Source organism: Rhinolophus sinicus, chromosome 15, assembly GCF_057876585.1.
Source record: "Rhinolophus sinicus isolate RSI-liver-muscle chromosome 15, RSI-T2T, whole genome shotgun sequence".
Lineage (NCBI taxonomy): Eukaryota > Metazoa > Chordata > Mammalia > Chiroptera > Rhinolophidae > Rhinolophus > Rhinolophus sinicus.
In genome coordinates, this window is record NC_142515.1 from 67,720,689 (window position 1) to 67,748,560 (window position 27,872).

Consider the following 27,872-nt stretch of genomic DNA (forward strand, 5'->3'; position numbering starts at 1 on the left):
CCTCTGGGCAAGGACTAAATACAGAAGAGTGAGAACTGTGGTTTAAGCCCTCACTGCCAGGCAGAAAACATAAAACAATGACACAAAGCCTCTCCCTACCCCCCCACTGTTAGAAGTTAGGCTCCTTAGAAGAAGGGCTCTAGAAGAAACAGTAGCAGTGTCAGATTGAAGAGCAGAATATCTACAGCCCTGAGTACTGGACAGACAGTCCCACAGCGGCAGACTCACAGTGTAGCTAATTCTGGTGACAGAGAAGGAGCTATAGGGGCAAGAGAGCTGTGGGCTGGATGTCGCCATTGCTGGAAGCCACAACACACCAGTGACCACTCCCAGCTCACCCCACCCCCACCTTTCAGGGCAGATCCCTGTAGGGGCAAACAGGGCTGCTGAGACACACAAGAACTACATCAGGCTTCAGGGGCAGCAATGGGGTTTCAGAAGCTCAGAACGCCATTGCCCACCACATCTTCCCATGGGGGTGGTGCCCTGAGTCCCAGGCAACCTGTTCACAGAGAAGAAGCCCACGACCCCACATAACCTCTAATCGCGAGAGAAGCCTGGACAGCACAAGACAAAATAAAATGCTGCAGTGGGAGGGCAAATAAAAGACCACAGCGGGAGAGAAAATAAAACACCTACTGGAAAGCAATAGAAAGACCTCTTTATGTTAACCTACTTCAGAATCCACTCCTGTGGAGGCCCAGGAAAGCAAATAATAATTCATTAATTGCCATGAATAACCAAGGTAACAAGGCAGCTCAGAGAGAAAATGAAAAATCTCCAAAAAAATGAACTTAAAGACATGGAAATATGTGACTTAAAGGACAGAGAATTCAAGATTGCAGTTCTGAAAAACTCAATGAGATGCAAGAAAACTCAGGCAGTTTAATGAACTCAGAAACAAAATCAATGAACAAAATGAATATTTTACCAAAGAGATTGAAATTTTAAGAAAAAAACAAATAGAATTTCTGGAGATGAAGAACTGTATAAAAGAGATGAAGAATGAAATAGCCAGCTTAGGATGTAGAGTTGACCAGATGGAGGAAAGAATTAGTGATATTGAAGATAGACATCTGAAAATGACACAGATGGAAGAAGAGAGAGACTTGAGAGTTAAAAGAAATGAAAGAACTCTACAAGAACTTTCTGACTCCATCAGAAAGAGCAACATAAAAATAATGGGCATACCAGAAGAAGAAGAAAGAGAGAAGGGAACAGAGAGTATATTCAAACAAATAGTTGCTGAGAACTCCCCAAACCTGTGGAAAGAACTGGATTCTCGAATCCAAGAAGCAAACAGAACACCTAATGTCCCCAGTCCCACAGGCCTTCTTCAAGGCACATTATATTGAAGCTGTCAAAAAATTAATGACAAAGAAAGAATTCTCAAGGCAATGAGGGAAAAGAAGACAGTGACCTACAAAGGAAAGCCCATTAGATTATCATCAGATTTTTCAGCAGAAACTCTACAAGCAAGGAGTGGGTGGAATCAAATATTCAAACTATCGAAAGAGAGAATTTAACAGCCAGAAGAATATATTCAGCAAGGTTATCCTTTAGATATGTCGGAGGAATAAAAACCTTTCCAAATACACAGAAGCTGAGAGAATGTTCTTACACACGACCTGCATTACAGGAATACTGAGGGAGACTATTTGACTTGAAACAAAAAATGGAAAAACACAAAAACATGAGGCAGGAAACAGCAACCCCTACACATAATAAAGCACATAACAAGAGAAGCAAACAAAGAAACGAAAGTCATAGATACAAGCAACATTTTATTGGTTACTAGAGTGTAAGTGGTGGGAGGGTGGTAGAAGAGGGAAAAGGGGGTCAAACATATGGTGATGGAAGGAAAACTGACTCTGGGTGGTGAATACACAATGCAATATATAGATAATGTGTTATACACTTGAAACCTGTATAATTTTACTAATAAATGCCACCCCCATAAATATAATAAAAATAAAGTAAAAAAAAGAGTGGTGAGAGAGTTGGACTTCAAAAAGGTAGCGTGAAGGAATTTTTTGGGCAATGATGATATCAGTTCTGTAGTTGACTCTGATGGTGGTTACACAAATCTATGTATTTGTCAAAACAGTTAAAATTGCACAAAATGTTGTGAACTTTGCTGTATATAAATTAAAAAGTAAATTAAAAATGTTAAATCTCAATAAATATTTTACATGTTTTTACTTACACATTTCATTTCTTTCAACATTCACAATGGATGTTTTCATACATGTATTATTCCTTTTCATTTTCTTTTTTTGTATACCGTGTTTCCCCGAAAACAAGTCCGGGTCTTACATTAATTTTTGCTCCAAAAGACGCATTCAGGCTTATGTTCAGGGGATGTCATCTCGAAAAATCATGCTAGGGCTTATTTTCCGGTTAGGTCTTATTTTTGGAAAAACACCACATTACTGCTCAGTTCTGTAGCCCATTTTAATTTTAAGTTTTCTTTCTATTGATTTGAAGATTTCATTATTATGTTAATACATGTTTTCTTTCTAATAGTAAATGTACAAATACAAAAAGTAAAAGTTTGATTTGCTTTTAACATTTTTTAAAACTAGAATTGAGTTACTATTTTCTGTAATAAAATGTATCAGATATTAAATTTATGGTTTCTGTCTTTGGTGTCACAATATTTCCATCTCAAATTATTTATTTATTTTTAACTTAGTGGTTTAAACATTTCAAATCTTAAATCCATATGAATTGTATCATGTGTAATCTATGGTTGTAATCTTTATTCCAGATTTTTGGGAATGACCTGCTATTTGGAATATTCAATTATTTCCTTTATTGTTTTCAAATGCTACATTTATTACACTAGATTTTAAAAATACTCTTAATAAAAGAAAACCAACATTAATAAATATTTAAATAAATGTAAAAATATACTCTTAATCATAGCTGTTGTTTCCATTAAACAGATGCCAAACTATTTTGGAGAGCAATTTATACATATTTATATTTCTTATGCATTTTTTTCTCCTTCAAAAACTGTTTCCTGGCTGTTGATTTAGACTTCAATTTATTCCAGTTGAAGTTAAGAATGCTTTTGTAAAGTACACAATATGTTAAAAACCAAAGAGAAAAAAGTACATACAAAAATTTGTTGAGATTCTTATTGGAATTTTGTCAGAGAATATTGATCTTTTTATCTATGAAAGGGTAGATCTCCATTTATTCAAGTGATTTTGTCACAGAGGAAAGAATATATTTATATAAATTAATAAAAATATTTTCTCTTGGATTGTGTTTCTTTCCTGATTTATCTACAGTTTTCATCTACTGCTTTCATGCTTTTGAAGTAGCTTTCTTGTCCATTCCCCTCTCCCACCCTCTTTCTTTTTTTCCCCAGAGTGGGTGAAGGTCATATAGGTGATGTAGGATCTACTAGCAGTTTCTGAGTGTGGGTCAGGATCGTGTCTCATGAAGCTGAAGAATGGAAACACGGACCAGGGAGAGGCAAAAAGTTTTAAAAAGAGGATAGTTTATTAGAGGCAGAAGAGGTTGCAGCTCCCAAGCGGGAGGGGGTCATGACTGAGGCAAAAGCTCTTACTTTTATACCTTCTCTTGCCTGTTTGGGGAAGGGATCTGTTTGAAGAAGGGAACTTGTTTGAAGAAGGGAACTGGCGCCTTCTAATGAAATTCGTCTACCAGGTGTGCTCTGCTTGCCCATGTAAAGGAATTAGCACAGTAACCCACACTTTATCAGATCTGTCAGACCAAAAGGAATTTTATGATTAACCTCAAGGTCTTATTACATTATATCCTGGAGCAAAGGAGTGATTTCAAAACCTGAAGTTTTAGGATATGACTGTCTTTGTTTATTCCACCAGGGACCTCCCTGTCTATCTAGGGACATGCTAACCTGTATCAAAAGGGTCACATATTCTTTTATATTGTTGAGATCTACTTCATCAGATTTCAAAAAAAGTTAATTTGACAGGCAGGTTCCCTTTTCTTGACAGCTCTGTGTCTAAATTGAACACTGGGTGCATATAGAACTTAGTTGTAATCCATAACTTGGGGAGCCCCTTAAGGAACCAGGGCGCTGGGCTGCTTAAGGAACTCAGATGCCCACGCCCCCCAAAATTCCCCTGTGCTACATAGGCTCCTGGTGAGGTTCTTCTGCGCATGTTTACTCCCGCCCTCTGCCTCTGTGCACTTCCGCCTTTTGCGCCTGTTTTCCCTCTGTCCTTGCGTGGAGGCGGTTCTGTGTCCCCCCGAGTGAGCTCTTCTGGGGCCAGTTTTACAGGACGAGGTAGCGGTGGGTGAGACCCGGAGGGTTAACAGGGTGGAGGAGGGCTCGCACGGCTCGTGGGGGAGGCGGTCAGTGCTCCGTGGTGGGGAGGAACTCTGCGGACCCACGGGACGGCGGGACCCGGGGAGTCTCAGTTAAGACTAGGAACTGGAGCCACCACGTGACCACCTTCTGTTGAGCGGGCGGCGCGGTCCGTGAGGCCGGGTTCTCGGGTGCGGGAGGGCCTGTGCGCATGCGCGTCGCGTACATCTAGTACATAATATATTGTGTACTAGTCAGTGGGGTCGGGGCGGTGCCGCGGAGAGAGCGAGTGCGCAGGTGTGGCATGTTATTTGTGAGGCGCCTGGGAAGAAGGGTTCCCCAGCAAGGCCGATTTACTCCTCTCCAGACGTCTGAACCTTTCCCTTGGTTCTCCATTTAGCCTTTCTGGATTCTGAGGTGCTCCCCAGTCATGTCCATCACTGAATCTTGATATATGCAGTTATTTTGACTTGACGACCTAGCATTCAGGAAGAATTTTTAAGAGTTATATGTTTTTGTCCCATTTGCTTTAGAAACAATGTTTTTCATCTGAAGGGTAGTGACTTATTCGGGATGACAGTTTTGTTAGTGATGATTGACAGTCAGATCTCCCGACTCCTAGGCCAGTACTATCTACTTTTCCACTCAGGTAAAAGCAAGAAATGGCAACAAAGGTAAGGAAATTAAAACATAGACCTTTCCTTCAAGTACTGCTTTTTAAAGCTTACGTTGGAGTCCCTTACTAAAGGTGTAGTAACAGTAGTAAAATTGATAAACAGCTTAGTCCTCAGTATTTTTTTACAACAGTTTTGGTGAAGAGTTAATGTTCCTTTATTAGTTGTGTTATTTGTTTTACATTCTTGTCATCTTAAATTTTTTTGTGAATACCAAGGGATATTTCAACTGTTAAAAAATCCTCAGCAAGCAGATATTTATATTTACCCAGTAAAAATTTGTATGCCCCAAAGCTATATGATTAGACAGGTGCTCTTTCACCATCCCCCTGTACCTTTTGAAGGTTAGAGGGACATTGACATTCCTCCTATCTAGTGGGTTTGTGTAGCTTTATAGGGCAGGAGAATTCAGGAGTTGCCAGGCAGGCCAGATCTTTCATGACCCCATTCCTCTTCTTCTAACCCAGCATATCTTCAGAGTTGTCTACATTTTTCCAAGAAAGGCAGAAAATGAACAAATACCAGGTGAGTTGTTTGTTTGTCCCCACTATATGTTACAATACATTGTGGGATTTCTAAGAATCCATATGTTAAGATGGGAAATTAGTAACAGATAAAAATTGAACTTCACAGAAAATGTAAAGTAGCAGATCAAAAGCAGGGCCATGTAGGCTTATATACTGATCGTTAAACGTCTTAGAGTTTCTAAGTTGACCTGCAAATATGTCTCTGGTGTTTCTGATAATCATGGTATAGAAGGAGTCACTTGGATACAGACAGACTAATTCTTTCAAGACAAAGACATCCTGGGAGATATCCTTTTTAACACAGGGACACATAGTGAATAATCTTCCAGTGACAGCCCTGAAATGAGTTCCTCAGACTGTTCCTCACTGGGAGTAAAAAAGTCCACAAAATTGTTCAAAGCGGTCAATTTTATGATGGTCTTGTTTGATCCTAGTATAAAACCTATTATGTTTAGGGGAATGAATGGCCTTCACACTTGTTAACAAAAACTCCATAACTATTTTATTTTAGCTAGGCTGTGTATATGAGGTGTGTAGAAGATGGTTAAAAGTTAAGTTCTTTGGTAAATGTTTCTGAGCTTCTCAGTCAAATTTCATCCCATAATATTCTGTCTTGGTTATTCCCCTTCACATTTCAGAATCTATCCAGGTAAAAGTCACCAATGACTTAATTGTAGTTGCCTTCCCTGAGCAACAGCTACATCACTATTGACTATCCCTGGAAAATCTCCCTTGTCATCTTCTCATACCACTCTTCTGATGGCTCTTTTTTGGGGTCTTCCTCATTGTGCCCGTAGTTTAGTTCCAAGTGTACATCCTTTGTCTACTAGTTTTATTTTATCTCTGTATGTACATTGAAAGTTTATCAAGTTGAACAGTACTGTTTATTGTTTAAAATATGTAAATTATCTTAATGTATATGTGATACACGTTTTCCCTCAACTCATCAATAATTTAAGATCTGTTCCAATGTAGTTTATTCCTGTTAATGCCATATTTTTCCATTGTATGGCAATACTATATTCTAAATACTATATTTCATTGGTAGACATTTAGATGATTTCTATTTTCCGGTAATATAAATAATGCTGCTGTGATTATCCTTGTCATTCTTTTTGCACAATCACAAATGTATCTCCAGACTCTATAGAGCAGTGATTCTTAAAGTGAGGTTCTTTGACCAGAAAGCAGCATAACCTGTAAACTTGTTTGAAATGCAGTCTCATGCCCCATTCCAAACCTACGGAAGAGAAGTTCTGGGGGTGAGGCCCAGCAGTCCTTGTTTTAACAAGACATCTATGTGATGCTGAGACCCACTAAGTATAATAAGAATTACTGCTCTGGAGAACTGTGATTAATATTTTTGAATTGTAGGATATGGATTTCTAATTTTTCTAGATATGTTATTATTCATTAGAGGACTATTTTTCCTTTCTCTCCAGATATAAAAATTATTTCTATGCTAGTGTGTGAAAACCACTGTTTAATTTTCATGTGTCTGATTGAGTTGTGAAACTTTCATAAAGTTATGACTTTTCAAGTTTTCTTTTTTACTGAGTTTTGGAAGAATTCCCTATGTATTTTACTTTTTTTTTTTTTTTGGAGGGCGCAGCTCACAGTGGCCCATGCATGGATCAAACCGGCAACTTTGGTGTTATTAGCTTCATGCTCTAACCAACTGAGCTAACCGGCCACCCCTCCACCCTCCCATGTATTTTAAATGGTAATCTTTCATGATAACTGTTACTAATTATCTTCTCTCAGTATGCTTTTTGTGTTCAAAATCTAAGGAGAGTCATTTTCTTGACCTTTGAGATTTTTAAGACCTTTGGAGTTTTTCAGAAGGATCCCTGACACACCTCAAAAGTTTGTTTTCTCTCTTTATAAAAGAAATAATTAAAATAATTAGGCCTATTTAGTATGTTAAGTTACATGTGAAGCATTGTCAAATAAATGATGCTTAACCTTAGATTATATGTTAGGTAAATCTATTAATATAAATGTTAGAAAACTTAACTGTTTCTGTCTCTCACTGAAAGTTGTGACTCTTATCCTTGAAATGCAAACACTCAGGAACTAACCAAAACATTGCCCACAGAAATTTAAAAAAAAAGTAGACTTTTAAAAATACAAACTGCTAAATAAGTTTCCTTATTTGTATTTTAACTTAATGGTATACTTCCTGACAGTTTTATATACAACCCTTTTGTGTCTTCTGGTTTGTTTTTTTATTCTTGTTTTCCTGACCCCAGGGAAATTTTTCTGTATTTTGTCTAAAAATACCAAACTTGTTTTAATATTTACTACCTTAGTCCATCTGGAATTTTTCAAATAGAATGTGATGAGAGGATCTAATTTTATATTTGTCCATCTGTACAATATAAGCAGCACAATAAAAGGATAACACTTCGTGATCTAGGAACGACAAAACAGATCTGAGTAGGAATGCCTGCCATATTTCTTCATTATGCATGCTTCTGGCTTTGGGCTGAGGTAGCTAAATTTTGTCATGTTCACAAAGTATCTATTGAGTCTTATTTTATTAAAAATGAGACTTTAGTTTTTCCAAATGTTTAACATTTTATGGAGCTGATGATATAACTTTTATCATTGGATCTATTTATTTATATTTCCATATTTCCCAATAACTAATCTTTGTGTTCTGAAGCAAGCTCCACTTGTCAAAAAGTGTTATTCTTTTAATGATCTGCATAATTCTGTTTGTCAATATTTTCCGTAAACTTGTTCATACTATTTTTATCGTTTTGAAAAAGCTTAATGTGTTGCTTTTTATCCCTAACAGTTTTTCATTTGTGCCCTTTTTTGTACTATTTTTTTCATAGATACATATTTATTAGTCTTTCAAGGAACCAGCTTTTGGTTTCATTGATCCTCACTATAATTAAGTTTCATTAACTTCTACTTTTACCATTATTCAAAGCTGCTTTTAACTATCTTTGGTTATAGATTCTTTTTTTTAACTTTTTTTGTTAAAGATGAGTTTGTTTTAGAGCTTTTTAGTGGTTATAATGTCTCTTTATGTACCACTTTACCTGCAAAACCCAAGTGGCAATATGTAGTGCTTTCTTTTTTTTCTATACAGGTTTTAATTTCCTTTCTGATGCCTTCTTCAGTCAATGAATCAGAATGTGTTTTTATTTTTAATAAATCTTATTTCTATATGTATAGCAGTTATATAGAAAAGTTCACAAATCGTAAGTATAGAGCTTAAGGAATTACAGTCATGTACCACTGCTTAATGATGGGGATTCATTCTGAGGAATGTGTTGGTAGGCAGTTTCATCGCGTGAGCATCATAGAGTGCACTACCACAAACCTAGACGGGCTGTAAGGTATAACCTGTTACTCATAGGTTACAAGCCTGTCCAGCATGTTGTTACTGTACAAAACAACATGAAATTAAATCAAGCACAGGAGGAAATGATGCAATCCGGAGACACTCTAAATACGAGATGTATGAGGCCTAACATGGCATACTCTTTTACTGTAAACTTTTTTTTTAATAAGTAAGAAGAGCGCACTCTAATACAGTGATTAAAAAAATATGGTATAGTAAATATATAAACCAGTAACATAGGTCTTTGGTGTCATTGTCAAGTATTATGTACTGCACATAATTGTACATGCTATATTTTTATAGGCCTGGCAGCACAGTAAGTTTGTTTACACCAGCATCACCACAGATATGTGAGTAATGTCTTGCCCTACAACGTTATGATGGCTAAGATGTCATTAGGTGATAGTATTTCAGCTCCATTATAATCCTGTGGGATCATCATCATATATGTGGTTGGTCCGTCATTGACTGAAATGTTATGTGGCGCGTGACTATATTACAAATCCAATACCCATATAACTCATACACAAATCAAAACAAACATTAATAGCACTCCTGAAGCCTCCCCTGTGCCCTTTTCACAATCCTTAATACCTTCCTGCTAATTAATTTACAATTAATCTGTGGCTTCAATGGAGAAGTTGAGTAGTGAAGTGACAGAGACCACTAGCCCTCAAAGCCTAAAAATATTTACTGTCTGGCTCTTTACAAGGAAATTTGCCAATCCCCAGATTAGTTTATTAAATTTGTTAGTGTTGGTATTATTTGCCTTTTTAAAATTAATTTTCCTACTCCAAGGTCAAGACAGTCCCTTTGTTATTTTTAAAATATTGTTTTGACTTTCACATTATGTGTATTTTATTGGAATTGATGTGTGTGCACTTATGTATGAGGTTGACATCAGTTTACTTTTTTAGCATATGATTTGTCTAGTAGCATTCTTTGTTTTCTTTTTTTTAAAAGATTTTATTGAGGAAGGGGAACAGGACTTTCTTGGGGAACAGTGTGTACTTCTGGGACTTTTTCCAAGTCAAGCTGTTGTCCTTGCAATCTTAGTTGTGGAGGGCGCAGCTCAGCTACACAGGTCCAGTTGCTGTTGTTAGTTGCAGGGGGCGCAGCCCACCATCCCTTGCAGGAGTTGAGGAGTCGAACTGGCAACCTTGTAGTTGAGAGCTTGTGCTCTAACCAACTGAGCCACCCGTCCGCCCCTAGTATCATTCTTAAAACAATTTTTCCCCGTTGTTTTGCAGTATGATTTTGTCATGATAATGTATATGCGTCTATGTCTGGGTCTCACTATTGCATTGGTTTGTCTCTTCTTATGCCAATGCCACATTTGACAAAAAGTTTCTATTTTTAGCAGTGTATGCCCTTTCACATTTTTTTCTTCTTCAGCAGGATCCTGGCTCTTCTTGGCCCGTTGCATTCCCATATAAATGATAATGTTTACAATGTTATTTAATTGTTAGTATTCACAAAATAACCTGCTGGGACTTTCTTTGGGGTTGTATTGAATCTATAAAGAAACTTGGGGAAAATTGCTTATTTTTTGATGTTGACTCTTCTAATGCCATGAGCATGGATATTTCCTAACATTAATGTAAATTTTTAGTAATTTTTAAAGGTTTTTTTATGTGGATTCTTATACACTTGTTATTAGTTATTTCTGTTTAGTGTTTTTATTAATATACATATATCTTAACTGCATTTTCTAATGGCTTGTTGCTGATATGTAAAATTATTTTTTGTATATTGATCTCATATCCAACAAGTTTTCTACACTAATTTATTATATCAGATAATTCATTTATGCATTATTTGAATTTTTCTATATGTATGAGGTTGGTGCAAAAGTAATTGCGGTCTCAGACCTTGAATTTTAAATCATTGTAATTAGACTCAAACACATCTTTATTAATCAAAATAGGAACCATTACAATCAATGCATTTTTGCCAACAAGAAATAAGTTTGTTTATTCCTGTAGCGTAAAAATTCATGCTTCGGGATTTGACGAACTCTTGGAAAACATTTCTGCATCCTGCTGGTGGTGGAAGCGTTTTCCCTGCAAAAGTTGTTGAGATGCCTGAAGAAGTGGTAGTTGGTTGGCGAGAGGTCAGGTGACTATGGCGAATGAGGCAAAACTTCGAAGCCCAATTCATTCAACTTTTGAAGCGTTGATTGTGCAACATGTGGTCGGGTGTTGTCAAGGAGAAGAATTGGGCCCTTTCTGTTGGCCAATGCCGGCTGCAGGCGTTATAGTTTTCGGTGTATCTCATCGATTTGCTGAGCAACCTTCTCAGATGTAGTGGTTTCGCTTGATTCAGAAAGCTGTAGTGGATCAGACCACCAAACAGTGACTGTGACCCTTTTTTGGGAAAGTTTGGCTTTGGGAAGTGCTTTGGAGCCTCTTCTCAGTCCATCCACTGAGCTGGTTGTCACCGGTTGTCATATAAAATCCACTTTTTGTCACATGTCACAATCCGATCGAGAAATGGTTCGTTGTTACATAGAATAAGACACTTCAAAACGATGATTCTTTTGATTTTTGGTCAGCTCTTGAGGCACCCACTTATCGAGCTCTTTCACCTTTCCAATTTGCTTCAAATGCTGAACAACCGTAGAACGGTCGACGTTGAATTCTTCAGCAACTTCTCGTGTAGTTGTAAGAGGACCAGCTTCCATGATTGCTCTCAATTGGTCGTTGTCAACTTCCCGTGGCTGGTCACTACGCTCCTCATCCTCAAGGCTCTCGTCTCCTTTGCAAATCTTCTTGAACCACCTCTGCACTGTATGTTCGTTAGCAGTTCCTGGGCCAAATGTGTTGTTGATGTTGAGAGTTGTCTCTGCTGCTTTATGACCCATTTTCAACTCGAACAAGAAAATCACTTGAATTTGATTTTTGCCTAACATCATTTCTATAGTCTAAAATACATATAAAATAAACAGCAAATAATATCATCAGCAAAAAATTATAAAGTGAGAAATGCACATTAAAATGATGTATAACGTAGCCACATTTATTTAAGAATGTATTCCAGTATCAAACGGCAAATTTCAACAATGCAAAAAAACCACGGTTACGTTTGCACCAACCTAATACAAACATATAATCTGGGAATAGACATTTGTTTTTTCCAATTCTTAAACCTTTTTTATCTATATTGCATTGCTAGCTTCTCCAATATATCATACTGATTAGAAACAAAAGTAGGTTTTCTTGTCTTGATTCTGTTCTCAAATGGAAAGCTTTCCTTTCAATATGTAACTTTTGCTGCATTTTTTTGTATTTATCACATCAAGTCCATTCTAGTCCTAGTTCTATAAAGGTTTTTTTCCCATGAGTTCCTGTTAAATATAATCAATGGTTTTCGGCATCTATTGAGATTTTCATTTGATTTGTCTCCTTTATTTTCTTAATTAGTAAATTATATTAATTGATTTTCAAATATAAAACTAACTAGATACATATATATTCTGAATGTCTTCTCTCACCCTGTGTGTTGTATTTTTATTCTATGTGTTTTGATAAGGGTAGGTTCTTAATGTATAATTAATAATAATTTGTTTCCTGTTTAAAAAATCTTTCCTATCTTGGGGTCACGAAGGTATTATGGCATATTCTAAAACTCGTTGTTTTAGTTTTTAGATTTAGAGCTATATACTGTCTAAAATTTCTGCTTACACTTAAGAAAGCAATAAATACTCACTATAATTAAACTAGCACCATTTATTGAAATGATTGTCTTTTTGTTACCCTTGTCATAAACAAGTGATAATATATATGTGGGTCTGTTTTTGGACTCTCCTTCCTCCATTCTGTGTATGCATTTAAAAATTCTTATGCTCATATGACTCTGTTTTAGTTATGGTACATTAATCATTCTTGATATCTGATAGCATTTCTTCTGGCTTTATTTTTCTTTAAGATCATTTTGTCTATTCTTAGCCCTTTGCATATTAGCCCTTAGCCTTTTACATATTTTAGAATTAGTCTAATATCCAAGAAAGTATCTGTTGGGATTTTGTTTGAGATTGCTGTGGATTTATATATCAGCATGGAGTGAATTGATATTTTTATAATATTGAGCCTTCTTACCTAGGAATCTGTTCTATTCCTCTATTTATTTGGGTCTTCTGTATTTTCTTTCATTATATTTTGTAATTTTCTTTGTTGGGATTTTCATATTTTTCATGCTATTGTTGTACCTTTAAATTTTTTAATTTTCTGAAATTTGTTATATTGAATTAGTGTCCTATTTCTAAAACTTTTAGATACTTTTATTTGAGTTTTCTATGTATATGATTGTTTTGCCATATTACACTAAGAACTTGAGAAAAATGTTGAGTAAAATTGGATATAGCAGGCATCCTTATCTTGGTCCTAGTTTTAAGTTGAACACTTTCCATAATTCACCGTTAAATGTAATAGATACTTTCTGTAGGTACTTGTAAAAATCTTTTATCACATTGAGGAAATTCCTTTCTATTTATAGTTTGCCAAGAGTATTTCTTATGCTTTTCTACATCTAGTGAAATGATCATATAATCTCTTAGTTTTAAAAACTATTCATTGTTTTTATTTCCACCTTTCAGAAAATACTTTCATGGTGTTCATGGTTTATATTTTCTCTGTAAGCCAGTTAAGTGATTTTCCTCAGCTTCCATTCTTGATTATATTCTCTCTTCAGTCTCTTATTTCTCTGAGAGCCATCTGATTCATTCTTGTCGACTTCAGACAACACCAAATTATTAATGTCTACCAAATCCTTGTTTTCATTCTAGACCTTCAGTATTATGCTTCAAATTTATTATGTTCAAGACGTATTTTGCTGAAATACAGTGCCCAATTCTGTTTTCTGCTAATTTTTATGGCTTACTTTGTCATTCTAGTATCTGTATAGCTGTTTATGCATAATCCTCGAGGAAACATTTCCTTTCTGTCCAGTGAATTGGTGACCAGTTCTGTTGCTATCTTTATCAGTGTCCTATTTGCATCCCATTTTCTACTGCAGTAGTTTATGCAAGTGATGTTGTTTTTGTCCTTTAGCTTTTTCTTCACTTTTTCAAAAGAATTGGTTCTATAAATAAAAGCCTGGTCATACAATTTTAGTATATGCTCACATCTATTCTTTTGCTCCCCTTTCACTGCAACAGTGATACTTAAGGTAGAGGCATGCAGTCTAGAAGATATCTTCTCTTATATATTCTACAGACATTTCAAATACAATAATTCCAAAATCTTTCCCTCATTTTCTACACTTCCTTATTATTGTCTCTGAATTGAAGAGTTAGAGCCTAGACTACATGAAGAGTTAGAGCCTAGATTGCAGTGAAATAAAATATTAGGCCTTTTTCTGCATGTTTAAATTAAATTAGAAGAAAATTAAAATTTATAATAAATGTATGGATAGTTTATTTCTATAATTTACAAATACAAATTTCTGTAGTTCTCAGTATTCTTTAAGGTAGAAAGTGATTCTTTGGAGACCGTTGGTCTAAAGTTACTCTGTAATCCATTTCCTAAATACATCCATGGCCTTTTGCCTCATCACAGCTTCAGGCTGTGTTCTCAAGTCCTTCTATGCTGTTTACCCTTCTACTTGTTTCCTGAGTGTGTTCGAGTCCTGCTGCCTTTGCTTGTGCCATGGCCCTGTGTTCATGAAGAACACAATATTACTCTTTATCCAACAGCTATTCTTCAGTGAAGCGTAAAATAGGACTTATACTGCTCCTCATTTACATTCGTCTATCTTGTATGTACTTTCAGTATAGCACTTCTAATATATAACTGCATATGTTTTATTACCAGATTATATGCTCTTTGAATACAAGAAGATGTTTATTAATCTTAGTACTTCCAAGAACTAGAATAGTGCCAGGTACATTGTGGGGACTTGATGATTTTTTTATATGAATAAGACCTTAATGCAACAGCAGAATATATCTATTATGATTTGTCTTCTTCCTGCAAAGTATAAAGCAAAGCAGTCTGTAAACCATTTTGGTAATCTGAATAGTATTCATGATAAAGATTAGATCCCATTCATCTTTTCCCATGTTATCTAATTCTCAATATTTCAGGTTGAACAGAAATTCCAGGCATCAGTATCATTTAAGGATGTAATTGTGGGCTTCACCCCGGAGGAGTGGCAGCACCTGGACCCAACTCAGAGGTCTCTGTATAGAGATGTGATGCTGGAGAACTATAGCAACCTTGTTTCAGTAGGTAAGATCTATTTACTATGGAATTCTAAATAGCATTTTTATACTCTTTTAAATATGAAGCATAGGGACACTGTAGAGTTTAATGACAGTTAAGATTAGAAGTCAGGAATCAATGTTGATTGATCACTTTTGGGCACCAGGAACATATTTGTGTTTGCGTCTCCAGTGAAATGTTCAGTGGCACCTTCACTGAACAGCTCCAGAAGCTTCCTCCTCTTTCAGAGGCTCTGAAATAAGTTTCCCAGTCCACATCCTAAGTGATTTCACTTTGACAGGTTATTGTGTTACCAAACCAGAGGTGATCTTCAGGCTGGAGCAAGGAGAGGAGCCCTGGATATTGGAGAAAGAATTCATAAGCCAGAGCTTCCCAGGTGAGTTAAGGTACTGACCATTACGGAATTTGTTATTGTCCTGTGGTTAATCCAGAGCTTGACAACTTTGAAATGTTTTTTCACGAACATCTCTTTAAGAGGTCCTAATACTTGGATGTGACTGAGAATACTGATTATTGAATGAAACCTCCAGATATCACTCTCACAAAAAAATGTTCTCCTTTTTGATTCACTTTTTGAATATTTACTATTCTTACATCTTCCAATGGTCCAGTCTTTGCCCATTTCATTCTACTACTGTGTATCTTGGTTACTGTATGTTTTTCAAAGTACTTTCAGTTCCCTGCCTTACCACCACTGCCCTGCATGCCTGCAGTTGTCAGGCATTCTTTCATACACTCATTTTCTGACTCAAATTTTTTTTTTGATACTTAAAGAAATTTGATTTTTATTTTAATAGTAACACAAGTCAAAGCTTAATTCAAAACATCTGGTTTCACTTTCTTTAGTGATTATGATAGCGCGAGATTCTGAGACATCAAGTATGACTCTGTCATTTATTTGATATGCAAATGCATTTCTTGGCTTGAGTGTAAATCTTACACTTTCAATTGTGCCCCTTGTAGTAATTATTATTATTTTTCTTTTTTTTTATTAGTTTCAGGTGTACAAAACAATGTAATAATCAGACATTTACTATTTATATCCCTCACACAGTGATAACCCCCATCCTGCAATCTACTACCCCTCTGACATCGCATACAGCCCTTACATTTCCACTGTCTCTATTCCTAATGCTGTACTCCACTTCTTGTACACATATATATATATATATATATATATATATATATATACACACACACACACACACACACATACACAGACATATACAAATGAATTGTAGTTGACATTCATTATTGTTCAGCTTCTGGTGTACAGTGCAGTGATCAGGCATCTACACCATCCCTGGGGTGGTCTCCCTAACGAGACAAGTGTCCATCGGATACCCTGCAAAATCTTTACAACATTATTGATTACATTCCCTAAATTAACTTTCGTATCCCCATGGCAATCTTGTTGTTACTGACTGTGCTTTCTAATCCCCTCACCTTCCCCCTTACCCCCATACCCACTCCCATCTAGCAACCCTCAGTTTTTCCTCTGTCTCTGAGACTGTTTCTGATGTTTCTGATTACTATGTTCATTTATTCTTTTCTTTAGATTCCACATATAAGTGAGATCATATGGGATTTGTCTTTCTCTGTCTGACTTATTGAACTTAGCATAATGTTCTCTAGGTCCATCCATGTTGTTGCAAATGTTGAGATTTCTTTCTTCTTTATGGCTGCAGTTTCTTAATCCAGTCGTCTGCCAATGGGCATTTTGGTTGTTTTCATGTCTTGGCTATTGTGTATAGTGCTGCAATAAACATAGGAGTGCATAAATTTTTTCAAATTAGAGTTTTAGATTTCTCTGGATAGATACCTAGAAGTGGAATTGCTGAGTCATAAGGTCGTTCCATTTTCAGTTTTTTGAGATACCTCCATACTGTTTTCCATTGTGGCTGCACCAATCTGCAATCCCACCAATAGTGCACAAGTGTTCCCTTTTCTCCACATCCGCGCCAACACTTTTTGTTTGTTGATTTACTGATGATAGCCATTTTGACTGGGGTGAGGTGGTATCTCACTGTGATTTTTATTTGCATTTCTCTAATGATTAGTGAGGTTGAGCATTTTTTCATAAGTCTGTTTGACATCTGTATGTCCTCTTTAGAAAAATGTCTCTTCATGTCCTCTGCCATTTTCTAATTGGGTTGTTTGATTTTTTGGAATTGAGTTGAGTGAGTTTTTTAATAAATTTTGGATATTAACCCCTTATTGGATATATCATTGGCAAACATCTCCCATTCAGTAGGATCCATTTTTGTTTTATTGATGGTTTCCTTTACTGTGAAAAAAACTTTTTAGTTTGATGTAATCCCACAGTTTTATTTTTTTTCTTACTTCCCTTGCCCGAGGGTATATATCAGTAAAAATCTTACTCCAGGTAATGTCTGTACTTTCTTCCTATATTTTCTTCTAGGAGTTTTATGGTTTCAGATCTTACATTTAAGTCTTTAAGCCATTTTGAATTTATTCTTGTATATGGTGTAAGGAGGTGGTCCAGCTTCATTTTTTTGCATGTATCTGTCCAGGTTTCCCAGCACCATTTTTGGAATAGACTGTCTACATACACCACTGTAAATTCTTGCTTCCATTCTCATAGATTAAATGGCCATATAGGCATAGATTTATTTCTGGACTCTCTGTTCTGTTCCATTGATGTATGTGTCTGTTTTTATGCCAGTACCATGCTGTTTTGATTACTGTAGCCTTGTAGTATAATTTGATGTCAGGTATTGTTATACATCCCAGTGTGTTCTTATTTCTCAAGATTGCCAAGGCTATCCGGGGTCTTTTATGGTTCCATATAAATTTTAGGATTATATGTTCTATTTCTGTGAAAAATGTCGTTGGTAGTTTGATAGGAATTGTGTTGAATCTGTATATTGCCTTAGGCAGTATGGACATTTTAACTATATTAATTCTTCCTATCCATGAGCCATGCCATTATGTGTTTCCAATATTTGTATCTTCTTTCATTTCTTTCTTCAGTGTCTTATAATTTTCTGAGTACAGATCTTTTACTTCTTTGGTTAAATTTATCCTCAGGTATTTTATAGTCTTTGAATCAATTGTAAATGGGAGTTTTTAAAAATTTCTCCTTCTGATGTTTTATTATTGGTATATACAAATGCAACTGATTTCTGAATATTAATTTTGTATCCTGCTACTTTACTAAATTCATCTATCAGCTCTAATAGTTTCTTGGTGGAGTCTTTAGGGTTCTCTCTATATAGTATCATGTCATCTGCATATAATGACAATTTTACTTGCTCCTTACCGATTTGGATGCCTTTTATTTCTTTTTCTTGTCTGATTGCTGTGGCTAGAACTTCCAGTACTATTTTGAATAGAAGTGGAGAAAGTGGGCAACCTTGCCTTGTTCCTGATCTTAAGGGGAATGGTTTAGCTTTTCCCCATTGAGTATGATGTTAGCTGTGGGTTTATCATAGATGGCCTTTATTATGTTGAGATATGATCCCTCTATTCCCACTTTCTTAAGGGTTTTTATCATAAATGGCTACTGGATTTTGTCAAATGCTTTTTCTGCATCTATTGATATGGTCATATGATTTTTATTTTTCATTTTGTTAATGTGGTGTATCACATTAATTGATTTGCAGATGTTGAACTACCCTTGCATACCAGGAATGAATCCCACTTGATCATGGTGTATGATCTTTTTAATGTATTGCTGAATTCTGTTCGCTAATATTTTGTTGAGGATTTTTGCATCTATGTTCATTAGGGATATCGGCCTGTAGTTTTCCTTTTTTTTGTAATGTCTTTGTCTGAATTTGGGATCAGGGTGATAGTGGCAACATAAAAACTGTTTGGAGCCTTCCCTCCTTCTGGATTTTTTTGGAATAGTTTGAGGAAAATAGGTGATAATTCTTTTTTGAATGTTTTGTAAAATTTACCTGTAAAGCTATCTGGTCCACACTTTTATTTGTTGGAAACTTGTTGATTACTGATTCAATTTCCCTGGTGGTAATCAGTCTATTCAGGTTTTCCATTTCTTCTTTAGTTAGCCTTGAAGGTTGTATGCTTCTAGAAAATTGTCCATTTCTTCCAGATTGTCTAATTTGTTGGCATATAGTTGCTCATAGTAATTTCTTAAAAATTTTTTATTTCTGTGGTGTCTATTGTCACTTCTCCTCTTTCATTTCTGATTTTATTAATTTGGGTCCTGTCTCTCTTTTTTTTTTTGATGAGTTTGCGATTTTGTTTATCTTGTGTAAAAAAGAGTTCTTGATAAGGGGAAGGTGAGAGGTTTTGAAAAATAGTCGGTAACCACAAGATGGTCATGGGGGTTTTGAAAATTAATTTGGGGATCGTACAGAGGGATAGTGGATGGGGGGAGGGGGGTTCACACAGTGTGAGGGATATAAATGATAAACGTCTAAGTTTTACTTTGTCTTGTGCACCTGAAACTAATAAAATAAAAAAAAGTTCTTGGATTCATTGATCTTTTGTATTGTTTTTTTGGTCTCTATTTCATTTATTTCCACTCTGATCTTTATTATCTCCTTCCTTACACTCCCTTTGGGCTTATTTTGCTATTATTTTTCCAGATCTCTTAAGTGTAAAGGTGAACTGTTGATTAGTGATTTTTGTCATTTCTTTAGGTAGGCCTGCATTGCTATGAATTTCCCTCTTAGGACTGCTTTCGCTTGTCTTGTGATATCTTTTGATTTCTTCCTTGATCTCATGGTTGACCCATTCATTATTTAGTAACATGTTATTCAGCCTCCATGTGTTTGTGTGTCTTCCAGTTTCTTTCCTGTAGTTGATGTCTAATTTCATAGCACTGTGGTCAGAGAAGACAACTGGTATGATTTCAATTTTCTTAAATTTATCAAGACTTGTTTTGTGGCCTAACATATGGTCTATCTTGGAGACTGTTCCATGTGCGCTTGAGAAGAACGTGTATTCTGCAGCTTTGGGGAATATTGATTACTCTGAAAATATCGATTAAATCCAAGTGGTCCAATGTGTCATTTAAGGCTGTTGTTTCCATATTCATTTTCTGTCTGGAAGACCTGTCCCTTGTTGTCAGAGGTGTGTTGAAGTCCCCTACTATGATAGTGTTACTGTTGATCTCTGTCTTTATGTCAGTCAATATCTGTTTTATATATTTAGGTGCTCCTATGTTGGGTGCATAGATGTTTACTAGGGTTATGTCCTCTTGTCAGATTGATCCCTTTATTATAATATAGTGCCCTTCTTTGTCTTTTAAAATATTCTTCATTTTAAAGTCTATTTTGTCAGATACAAGTATTGCAACTCCAGCGTTTTTCTCATTGCCATTTGCGTGAAATATCTTACTCCAACCCTTGACTTTCAGCCTGTGTGTGTCTTTTGATCTGAGGTGAGTCTCTTGTATACAGCATATACAAGGGTCTTGCTTTCTTATCCATTCAGCCACCCTATGTCTCTTGATTGGAGCATTTAATCCATTTACATTTAAAGTGATTATTGATAGGTACATAGTTATTGCCATTTTTTTATTTGTAGTTGGATTGTTTTCGTCTTTCTTCTGCTTACAGAAGCCCTTTTAATATTTCCTGCAATGCTGGCTGGTGGTTATAAATTCCTTTAGCTTATTCTTTTCTGGGAAGCTCTTTATCTGTCTTCAATTTTAAATGATAGCCTTGCTGGATAAAGCAATCTAGGTTATAGGCCTTTGGTTTTCATCAATTTGAGTACCTCCTGCCACTCCCTGCTAGCCTGCAAAGTTTCTGTAGAAAAGTCATTTGATAGCCTTATGGGAGTTCCCTTGTATGTATGTAACCTGCTGTCTTTCTCTTGCTGCTTTTAGGATTCTCTCTTTATCTTTAACCTTTGCCATTTTAACTATAATGTGTCTTGGTGTGGACCTGTTTGAGGTTATTCTGGTTTGAAGTCTCGGCATTTCCTGGGCTTGTATGTTGGTTTCCTTCATCAGGTTAGGGAAGTTTTTGGACATTATTACTTCAAATATGTTCTCGATCCCTTGCTTCCTCTCTTCACCTTGTGGTATTCCTCTGGTGCACATGTTGTTGCCCTTGATGTTATCCCAGAGGTCTCTTAAACCATCTTCACTGTTTTTTATTCTTTTTTCTTTTTGTTGTTCTGTTGGGTGATCTCTGCTAACTTGTCTTCTAAGTTGCTGATTCGATCCTCTGCTTCATCTAACCTGTTGGTAATTCCTTTAAGTGAGTTCTTTATTTCAGTTATTGTGTTCTTTAGTTCTAACTGGTTGTTCATTATGCTTTCTATCCTTTTTTATGTCGTCACTAACATTAAACATTCTTATCATCAGTGTTCTGAACTCTGTCTGATAAGTTCAGAACCTATTTCATTTTGTCCCAATTCTGGAGGTTTCTTCTGCTATTTAGGACCTGTTTCTTTGTTTCCCCATTCTGGCTGACTCTCTGTGTTTGCTTCGACGTATTAAGTGGATCCCCTAGGGTTCTCGGTTTTTGCTGGGTTATCTTATGTAGTATGTGACCTTTATACTTGACTTGTACCATTTCCCTGTGTGTATCTCCAAAGGTGATCCTTGTGTTGTGTATGTTGTCCTGTTACAGTTCAGTTTTAATTGCTTTTGGCTTGTCAGTAGGTGGGATTGACTCCTAGGCTGATGAGAAAGACAAGTACTATATGGCAGCACTTATATGTGGAATCTGAAAAAGCCAAACTTGTAAAAACAGCAAAATGGTGGTTAGCAGGTGACAGTGTGTGTAGGGACAGGGCAGTTGTTTAAGGGTGTGAACTTGCAATGAGTAGTAAATAAGCCCTAGAGATCTGTGTCTCTATCTATCAATATATATAGTGAATATAGACAAGGATAGTATAATCATTAAACTTGCTAAGAGACTAGAACTTAATTATTCCAACCACTAAAAAGAAATGATAATTGTGTAATGAGATAGAGGTGCTAATTATTTGTATAATGGCAATCATAATATATAAATGTTTTAATTTAACATATGTACCATAAATTTACACAATGTTATATGTCAAATATAATTTTAAAAAAGCACTAAACAAACAGATACTTATGTAGATTAAACGTCATGTGATAGTTAAAAACTATCAAGAAATTAAAGCAGGGTTAAATTGATTGTGTGTGCTACTTTAAAAAGAGTAGTCAGGGAAAACCTTCAAGAGATCACCATTAGAGCAAAAATTTGAATGAAATAATTGCAAGAACTATGAGGATTCTGCCTGTTTTCAGGAGGGGTAATAGCAACTATTAAGCCCATGGGCAGGAATGTACTTAGTGTTTTTCAGATTGACAGGAGGAGAAGCAGGAGATGATGTCAGGCAGCTATGATCCAAAAGATGAGTGTATCATAAGCCTTATTAAAGAATTTGATTTTATTCTTAATTTATTGGTGGATTTTTGGCAAATGAGTAACATCTGATTTATATTTGTATAAGATCTTTTTTACCTCTATTGAGAAAATATAAGGAAGAGTATAGGGCATAGAGAGCTCATTAGGGGACTGTTGTAGTTTTCCTTATGAATGATTATGATCAGTTAGACAATATTGGAAGGCAGGGAGGTAATGAGAAGACGTTGGATTATCTCACTATTTAGAAAGTGGGGCAGTAACAAAAGAACTAACATTTATATCACAGAGTAACAGAAGAGATGGGAGAGTGGTGCTTAAAGTATTTAAAGAAATAAAGGTTGAGAACTTCTCAAATTTGGCAAAAGACATAAATCTACTCACTCAGGAATCAGAGAGAACTCCAAAGAAGATAAATCCAAAGATATCCATGTTAAAGGCACATCATAATTAAATTTCTGAGAACACTAAAAAAATCTTGAAAGTAGCCATTAGAAAGAAACATTACCTTTGGGAATGACAGTGGATTTACCTCAGACCATACAGGCTAGGAGGAAATAGCACATTTTTTCAACTACTGAAAGAAAAGAACTATCAAAAATTCTTTTTCCTGTGAAAATATATTCAGTAAAGAAGGAAAACTAAAGATAGTGTTATACAAAGGAAAAACTAAGAGAAAATATTAGTAGCAAACCTATCTTTAAAAAATGGCTAGAGGAAATTTTCTAATAGGAAATAATACAAGAAAGCTTAGAACTTCAGAAAAGAAAGAACATTGAAAGTGGCAAAAACAGGACTAAATATGAGATCTGACAGTTAAGTTCGCGAACTTGCCACCATGCACTCACGTTGGCAGCACTGTACAAACAGCTCGGTAAGGTTTCATAACCTAGGTATATTGGTGTCTCACAGCTGTGTTTGTGTCGATGTGTGGCTCTGTTTTGCTGAGTGGCGTTCATTATTGTTGAGTGTTTTTGTGTGCCCTGGCGAGAATATTTGAGCTTGAATTAGAGTAATGAACATTCAGTTTCTTGCTAAACTTGGCAGAAGTTGAAGTGAAATCAGGGACATGTTAGTCCAAGTTTATGGGGTTAATGCCATGAAGAAAACGGCAGTGTACAAATGGATTAAACCTTTTTCTGAGGGGAGAGAAAGAGTCACTGATGAAGAGAGGTCAGGGCGGCCAGTAACTGATGAAAACATTGCAAAACTTTGTGGAATTATGCATCAAAATCGTCAGCTGAATGTGAGAATCATGGCAGACCAAGTAAACATCGATAGAGAAACAGGAAAATCTTAACTGAAAATCTTGGCATGAGAAAGGTGTGTGCAAAAATGGTCCTGAAGGAGCTCCTGCATCACGACAATGTACCAGCTCACATGGCACTGTCTGTGAGGGAGGTTTTAGCCAGTAAACAAATGACTATCGGAACACCCTCCCTACTCACCTGGTCTGGCCCTTAGTGTCTTCTTTCTTCCCCTGAAGATAAAGGAAATATTGAAAGGAAGACATTTTGATGACATTCAGGACATCAAGGTTAATATGACAACAGCTCTGATGGACATTCCAGGAAAAGTTTTGAAATTGCTTTGAAGGGTGAACTAGGCGCTGGCATCGGTGTATACCTTCCCAATGGGAGTACTTCGAAGGTGACTGTAGTGATTTTCAGCAGTGAGGTATGTGGTACTTTTTCTACAATGAATTCTTGAACTTAATTGTCAGACCTCATATAATGGAGTTCCCTTCTCATGAGTTTCCGAAATCATATTTGATGATTGGAGCAAAGTTTATATGTGATTTAATCCTATGTATGTAGAGGAAATACTGAACGCAATTATATTTTTAAGTAGGGAGGATTTAAGTGGAATTAAAGTTTTACATTTTGCTTGAGTGGTTAAATGTTGGTACTAGAAGTCTGTGATAAGTTACACACATGGCACTTTATTATCTAGAAGAACCATTAAAAACTACAAAATGATACACTTAGAAACAGTGTAAATAAATGGATCTGTTCATGTAACCAATAGGAAAATAAGAAATGACGAACAGTTGAATGAGAAACTGAGAAAACAATTAATAGCCAGACTTAATTGAGCCTAGCATAAGAATGTTTATCCTAAGTGTAAATGATCTAAGTACACCAATTAAAATACAGATTGGCAGAATGGATAAAACCAAAAACATGTTTCAAAAATATGTTACTTACAAGAGTCTCACTTCAAATGTAACATTGGTTGATAAAAGAATAGAAAAAGATACACCATGCAAACATCAGTCAACACAAAGGCAAGAATAGCCCCATTAAGATCAGATAAAGTAATCTCTAGAGCAAAGAAAATAATTAGACAAAAAGAGGAATATTTCAACAGAAATACAGTAATCTAAAATGTGACTCCACCAAACAACAGAAACTCAAAGTAGACAAAAGAAAACTGATTGAACTGAAAGGGGAAGTAAATCCTCAGTTATATTTGGAGAATTCACCACTTCATTCTCAACAATTGGTAAAACTACTAAACATTAAATCAGCAGTAGATACAGAAAAACTGAACAGCACCATCAATGAACAGGATTGAAGCAACATTTATGAACATTACACAGAAGCAGCAGGATACACATTTTTAAGTGCTCATGGAACATTCCGAAACATAAAACGTGCCCTCAGTAAATTTAAGAGAATTGAAATAATACTGAATGTTCTCTGACCATAATGAAGTGAAACTATAAATCAGTAACAAAGGCAAAATAAACAGGATAGTTATAAATAATGCATGGATCAACGAAGAAGGCTCAAAATTTTAAAGAAATGCATTGAACTCAATGAAAATGAGAACACCATATTAATATATGTGGGAGACAGCTAAATCTAATAGGGAAATTTATAATACTTAATGTTAACATTAGATAAGATAAAAAGGTCTCAAATCCATAATTAACTTTCTACCTCAAGAAGCTAGAAAAGAGCAAAGTAAATCCACAGCAAGTAGAAGGAAGAAAATTATAAGGAGAAATCAATGAGGTTGAAAATAGGAAAAGAATAGAGAAAATTAGTGAAACACAAATCTGATTCTTTGACAAAAATCAATAAAATTCATAAACCTCTAGCAATATGGACAAAAATAAAAGGTAAGACAAATCACTAATATCAGAAAAGAAACAGGATATAACTCCTGCATCCATGAATAGGATAAGCAAAATGCTTTGAACAGTTAGGCTCATAATTTGACAATTTAGGAAAAAATGGGTCAATTCTTCAGAAACCCCAAACTACCAAACCTCAATCAAGATGATATAGCTAATGTCAATGGCCCATAGATTGTCATAGAAGAGGCATAGATAATTTGAAGTAAAGAAATTAAATTTTAAATAAAAAGCACAAAATAGAAAAGAAAGAAATCTAGAATGTCATCACTGGAGACTTCTACCAACATTTAAAGAATTAACAATGATTTTACAAAATGTCTTCCAAAAAATAGAAGGGGAGGGAACGCTTCTTAACAAGGTTATTATTCTGATACCAAGATCATAGAAAGATAGTACAAAAAATAATAAAACTACAGGTCTATATCGCCCATAAATGATTTAGCAAAAATCATTAACAAAATACTATCAAATAGAAATCAGCCATGTATAAAAAGAATTATACGCCATGACCAAGTGGGATATATTCCAGGTATGGCTTAACAGAGAAAACTCAGTCAGTGTCATCTGCTATAGACTAAATAAAATACTATTATACATAGTATTGCTTTCTTCATTTCCTTTCAGATTGTTCATTGCAGGCGTATAGAAACACAACTGATTTGGGAGTACTGATTTTGTACCCTGCAATTTTTCTGAACTTGTATATTAGTTATAGTAGCTTTCTTATAGATTCCTTAGGATGTTCTGTGTTTAGAGAGAATCTTTCATATTCTTTCTTTAAGGCCATTATTTCCCTAATCTCAAAAGCGGAGGTGACATAAGAAATAAAAACTATAAACCAATATCTCTCATGAACATAAATGCAAAAACCCAAATAGAATCCAATACTGTATAAAAAGAATTATATATCAAGATCAATTAGGATTCATTACAGGCATATGAGGCTGGTTTAAATTCAAAAATTAATTGATATAATCTACCCCATCAATAGGCTATAGTATAGAGAGAAAAATATGATCATAGCAATTATGTAGAAGAAGCATTTGACAAAATCCAATACCCTTTCATGATTTAAAAAAAAAAAAAAAAAACACCTCAGCAAACTAGGAATAGAGGAGGACTTTCTCAACTTGATAAAAAATATTTATTTAAAAAAAAAACCCTACATTTGGTTAACATACTTAATAGCGAGAAACTGGATGCTTTCTCCTTAATATCAGGAGCAAGGCAAGGATGCCTTGTTTCACTACTCTTTTAAGATCTTACCTGAAATCCTAAGTAATGCAGTAAGATAGGAAAATAAAAGATACACAGATAGCAAAGGAAGAAATTAAACTACTTTTTCACAGTGGCATGATTGTTTAGAAAATCCTAAAGAAGTGGAAATTTCTGGAACTAATAATAAATATAGCAAGGTTGCAGGATACAAGCTTAACATAAAAAAAACAATTGTTTTGTCACTGTTTTAGTTATGTCTTTACTGTTGAGTTGTAAGAGTTCTTTAAATATTCTATATACCAATCCCTAATTAGGTATATAATTTGCAGATGTTTTCTCTCATTTGTGGCTTATTATTTCTCTATCTTGGCTTTGTACTCTGCAGTAAGAGAGTTCTTTTTTTGTTTCACGAAGCACAGTTTATTTTGTTTTTGGTATTGTATCTAAAGGGGTGGTGTCTATCCCAAGGACATGGAAATTTACCCCTATGTATTTTTTAAAGTAAATAGCTCTGACATTTAGGTCTATGACCCATTTTTGTCTATGGTGTGAGGAAGAGGTTTTTTATTGTTACCATGTAGATATCAGTTGCCTCTGCACCATTTGTTGAAAAGCTATTTTTTTCACCATTGAATCATCTTGGCATCCTTATTGAAAATGAACTGAACATATTTATTAGTATTTATTTCTGGACTCTCAATTCCATTCTGTAGATCCATACATTTGTACTTATACCAGTACCACATTGTCTTGATTACTGCAGCTTTGTAGCAGATTTTGAAATTGAGAAGTCTCAGTTTTCCAACTTCTACCTCTTTTTCAAGGTTGTTTTGAGCATTTTCAGTTTCTTGAATTTTCACATGAATATTTGGACCAGCTTGTTCGTTTCTGCAAAAAAGGCAGCTGGGATTTAGTTACGGATCGTGTTGAATTTTTATATCAATTTGGCAATTATTGCCATGTTAACAATAAAGTCTTCTGATTCCTGAGCATGTGCTGGATGTTTCCATTTATTTAGGTCATCTTTAATTTCTTTCAGCATTGTTCTGTAGTTTTCAGACTATAAGATCTGAAATTACG

General features: G+C 35.3%; 1 protein-coding gene across 7 annotated transcripts in view; it reads left to right on the plus strand.

The window, feature by feature from the left end:
* Positions 1-4,181: 4,181 nt before the first annotated feature.
* ZNF33B (zinc finger protein 33B) overlaps positions 4,182-27,872 on the plus strand; it is a 111,320-nt gene continuing 87,629 nt past the window's right edge. For 3 of the 7 annotated variants that reach the window (XR_016018941.1, XM_088792154.1, XM_088792155.1), the window contains exons 1-5: positions 4,198-4,285; positions 4,840-4,980; positions 5,448-5,505; positions 14,948-15,092; positions 15,367-15,462. Coding sequence is in view for 5 of the 7 variants with exons in the window: in XM_088792154.1 (XP_088648280.1) it covers positions 4,880-4,980; positions 5,448-5,505; positions 14,948-15,092; positions 15,367-15,462 (400 nt within the window). In the remaining 2 variants the exon portion in view is untranslated. Of the gene's footprint in view, positions 4,286-4,839; positions 4,981-5,447; positions 5,506-14,947; positions 15,093-15,366; positions 15,473-23,915; positions 24,107-27,872 lie in introns of all 7 variants that reach the window. The other 4 variants (XR_016018942.1, XM_088792157.1, XM_074337337.2 and 1 more) reach the window with 4 other exon arrangements.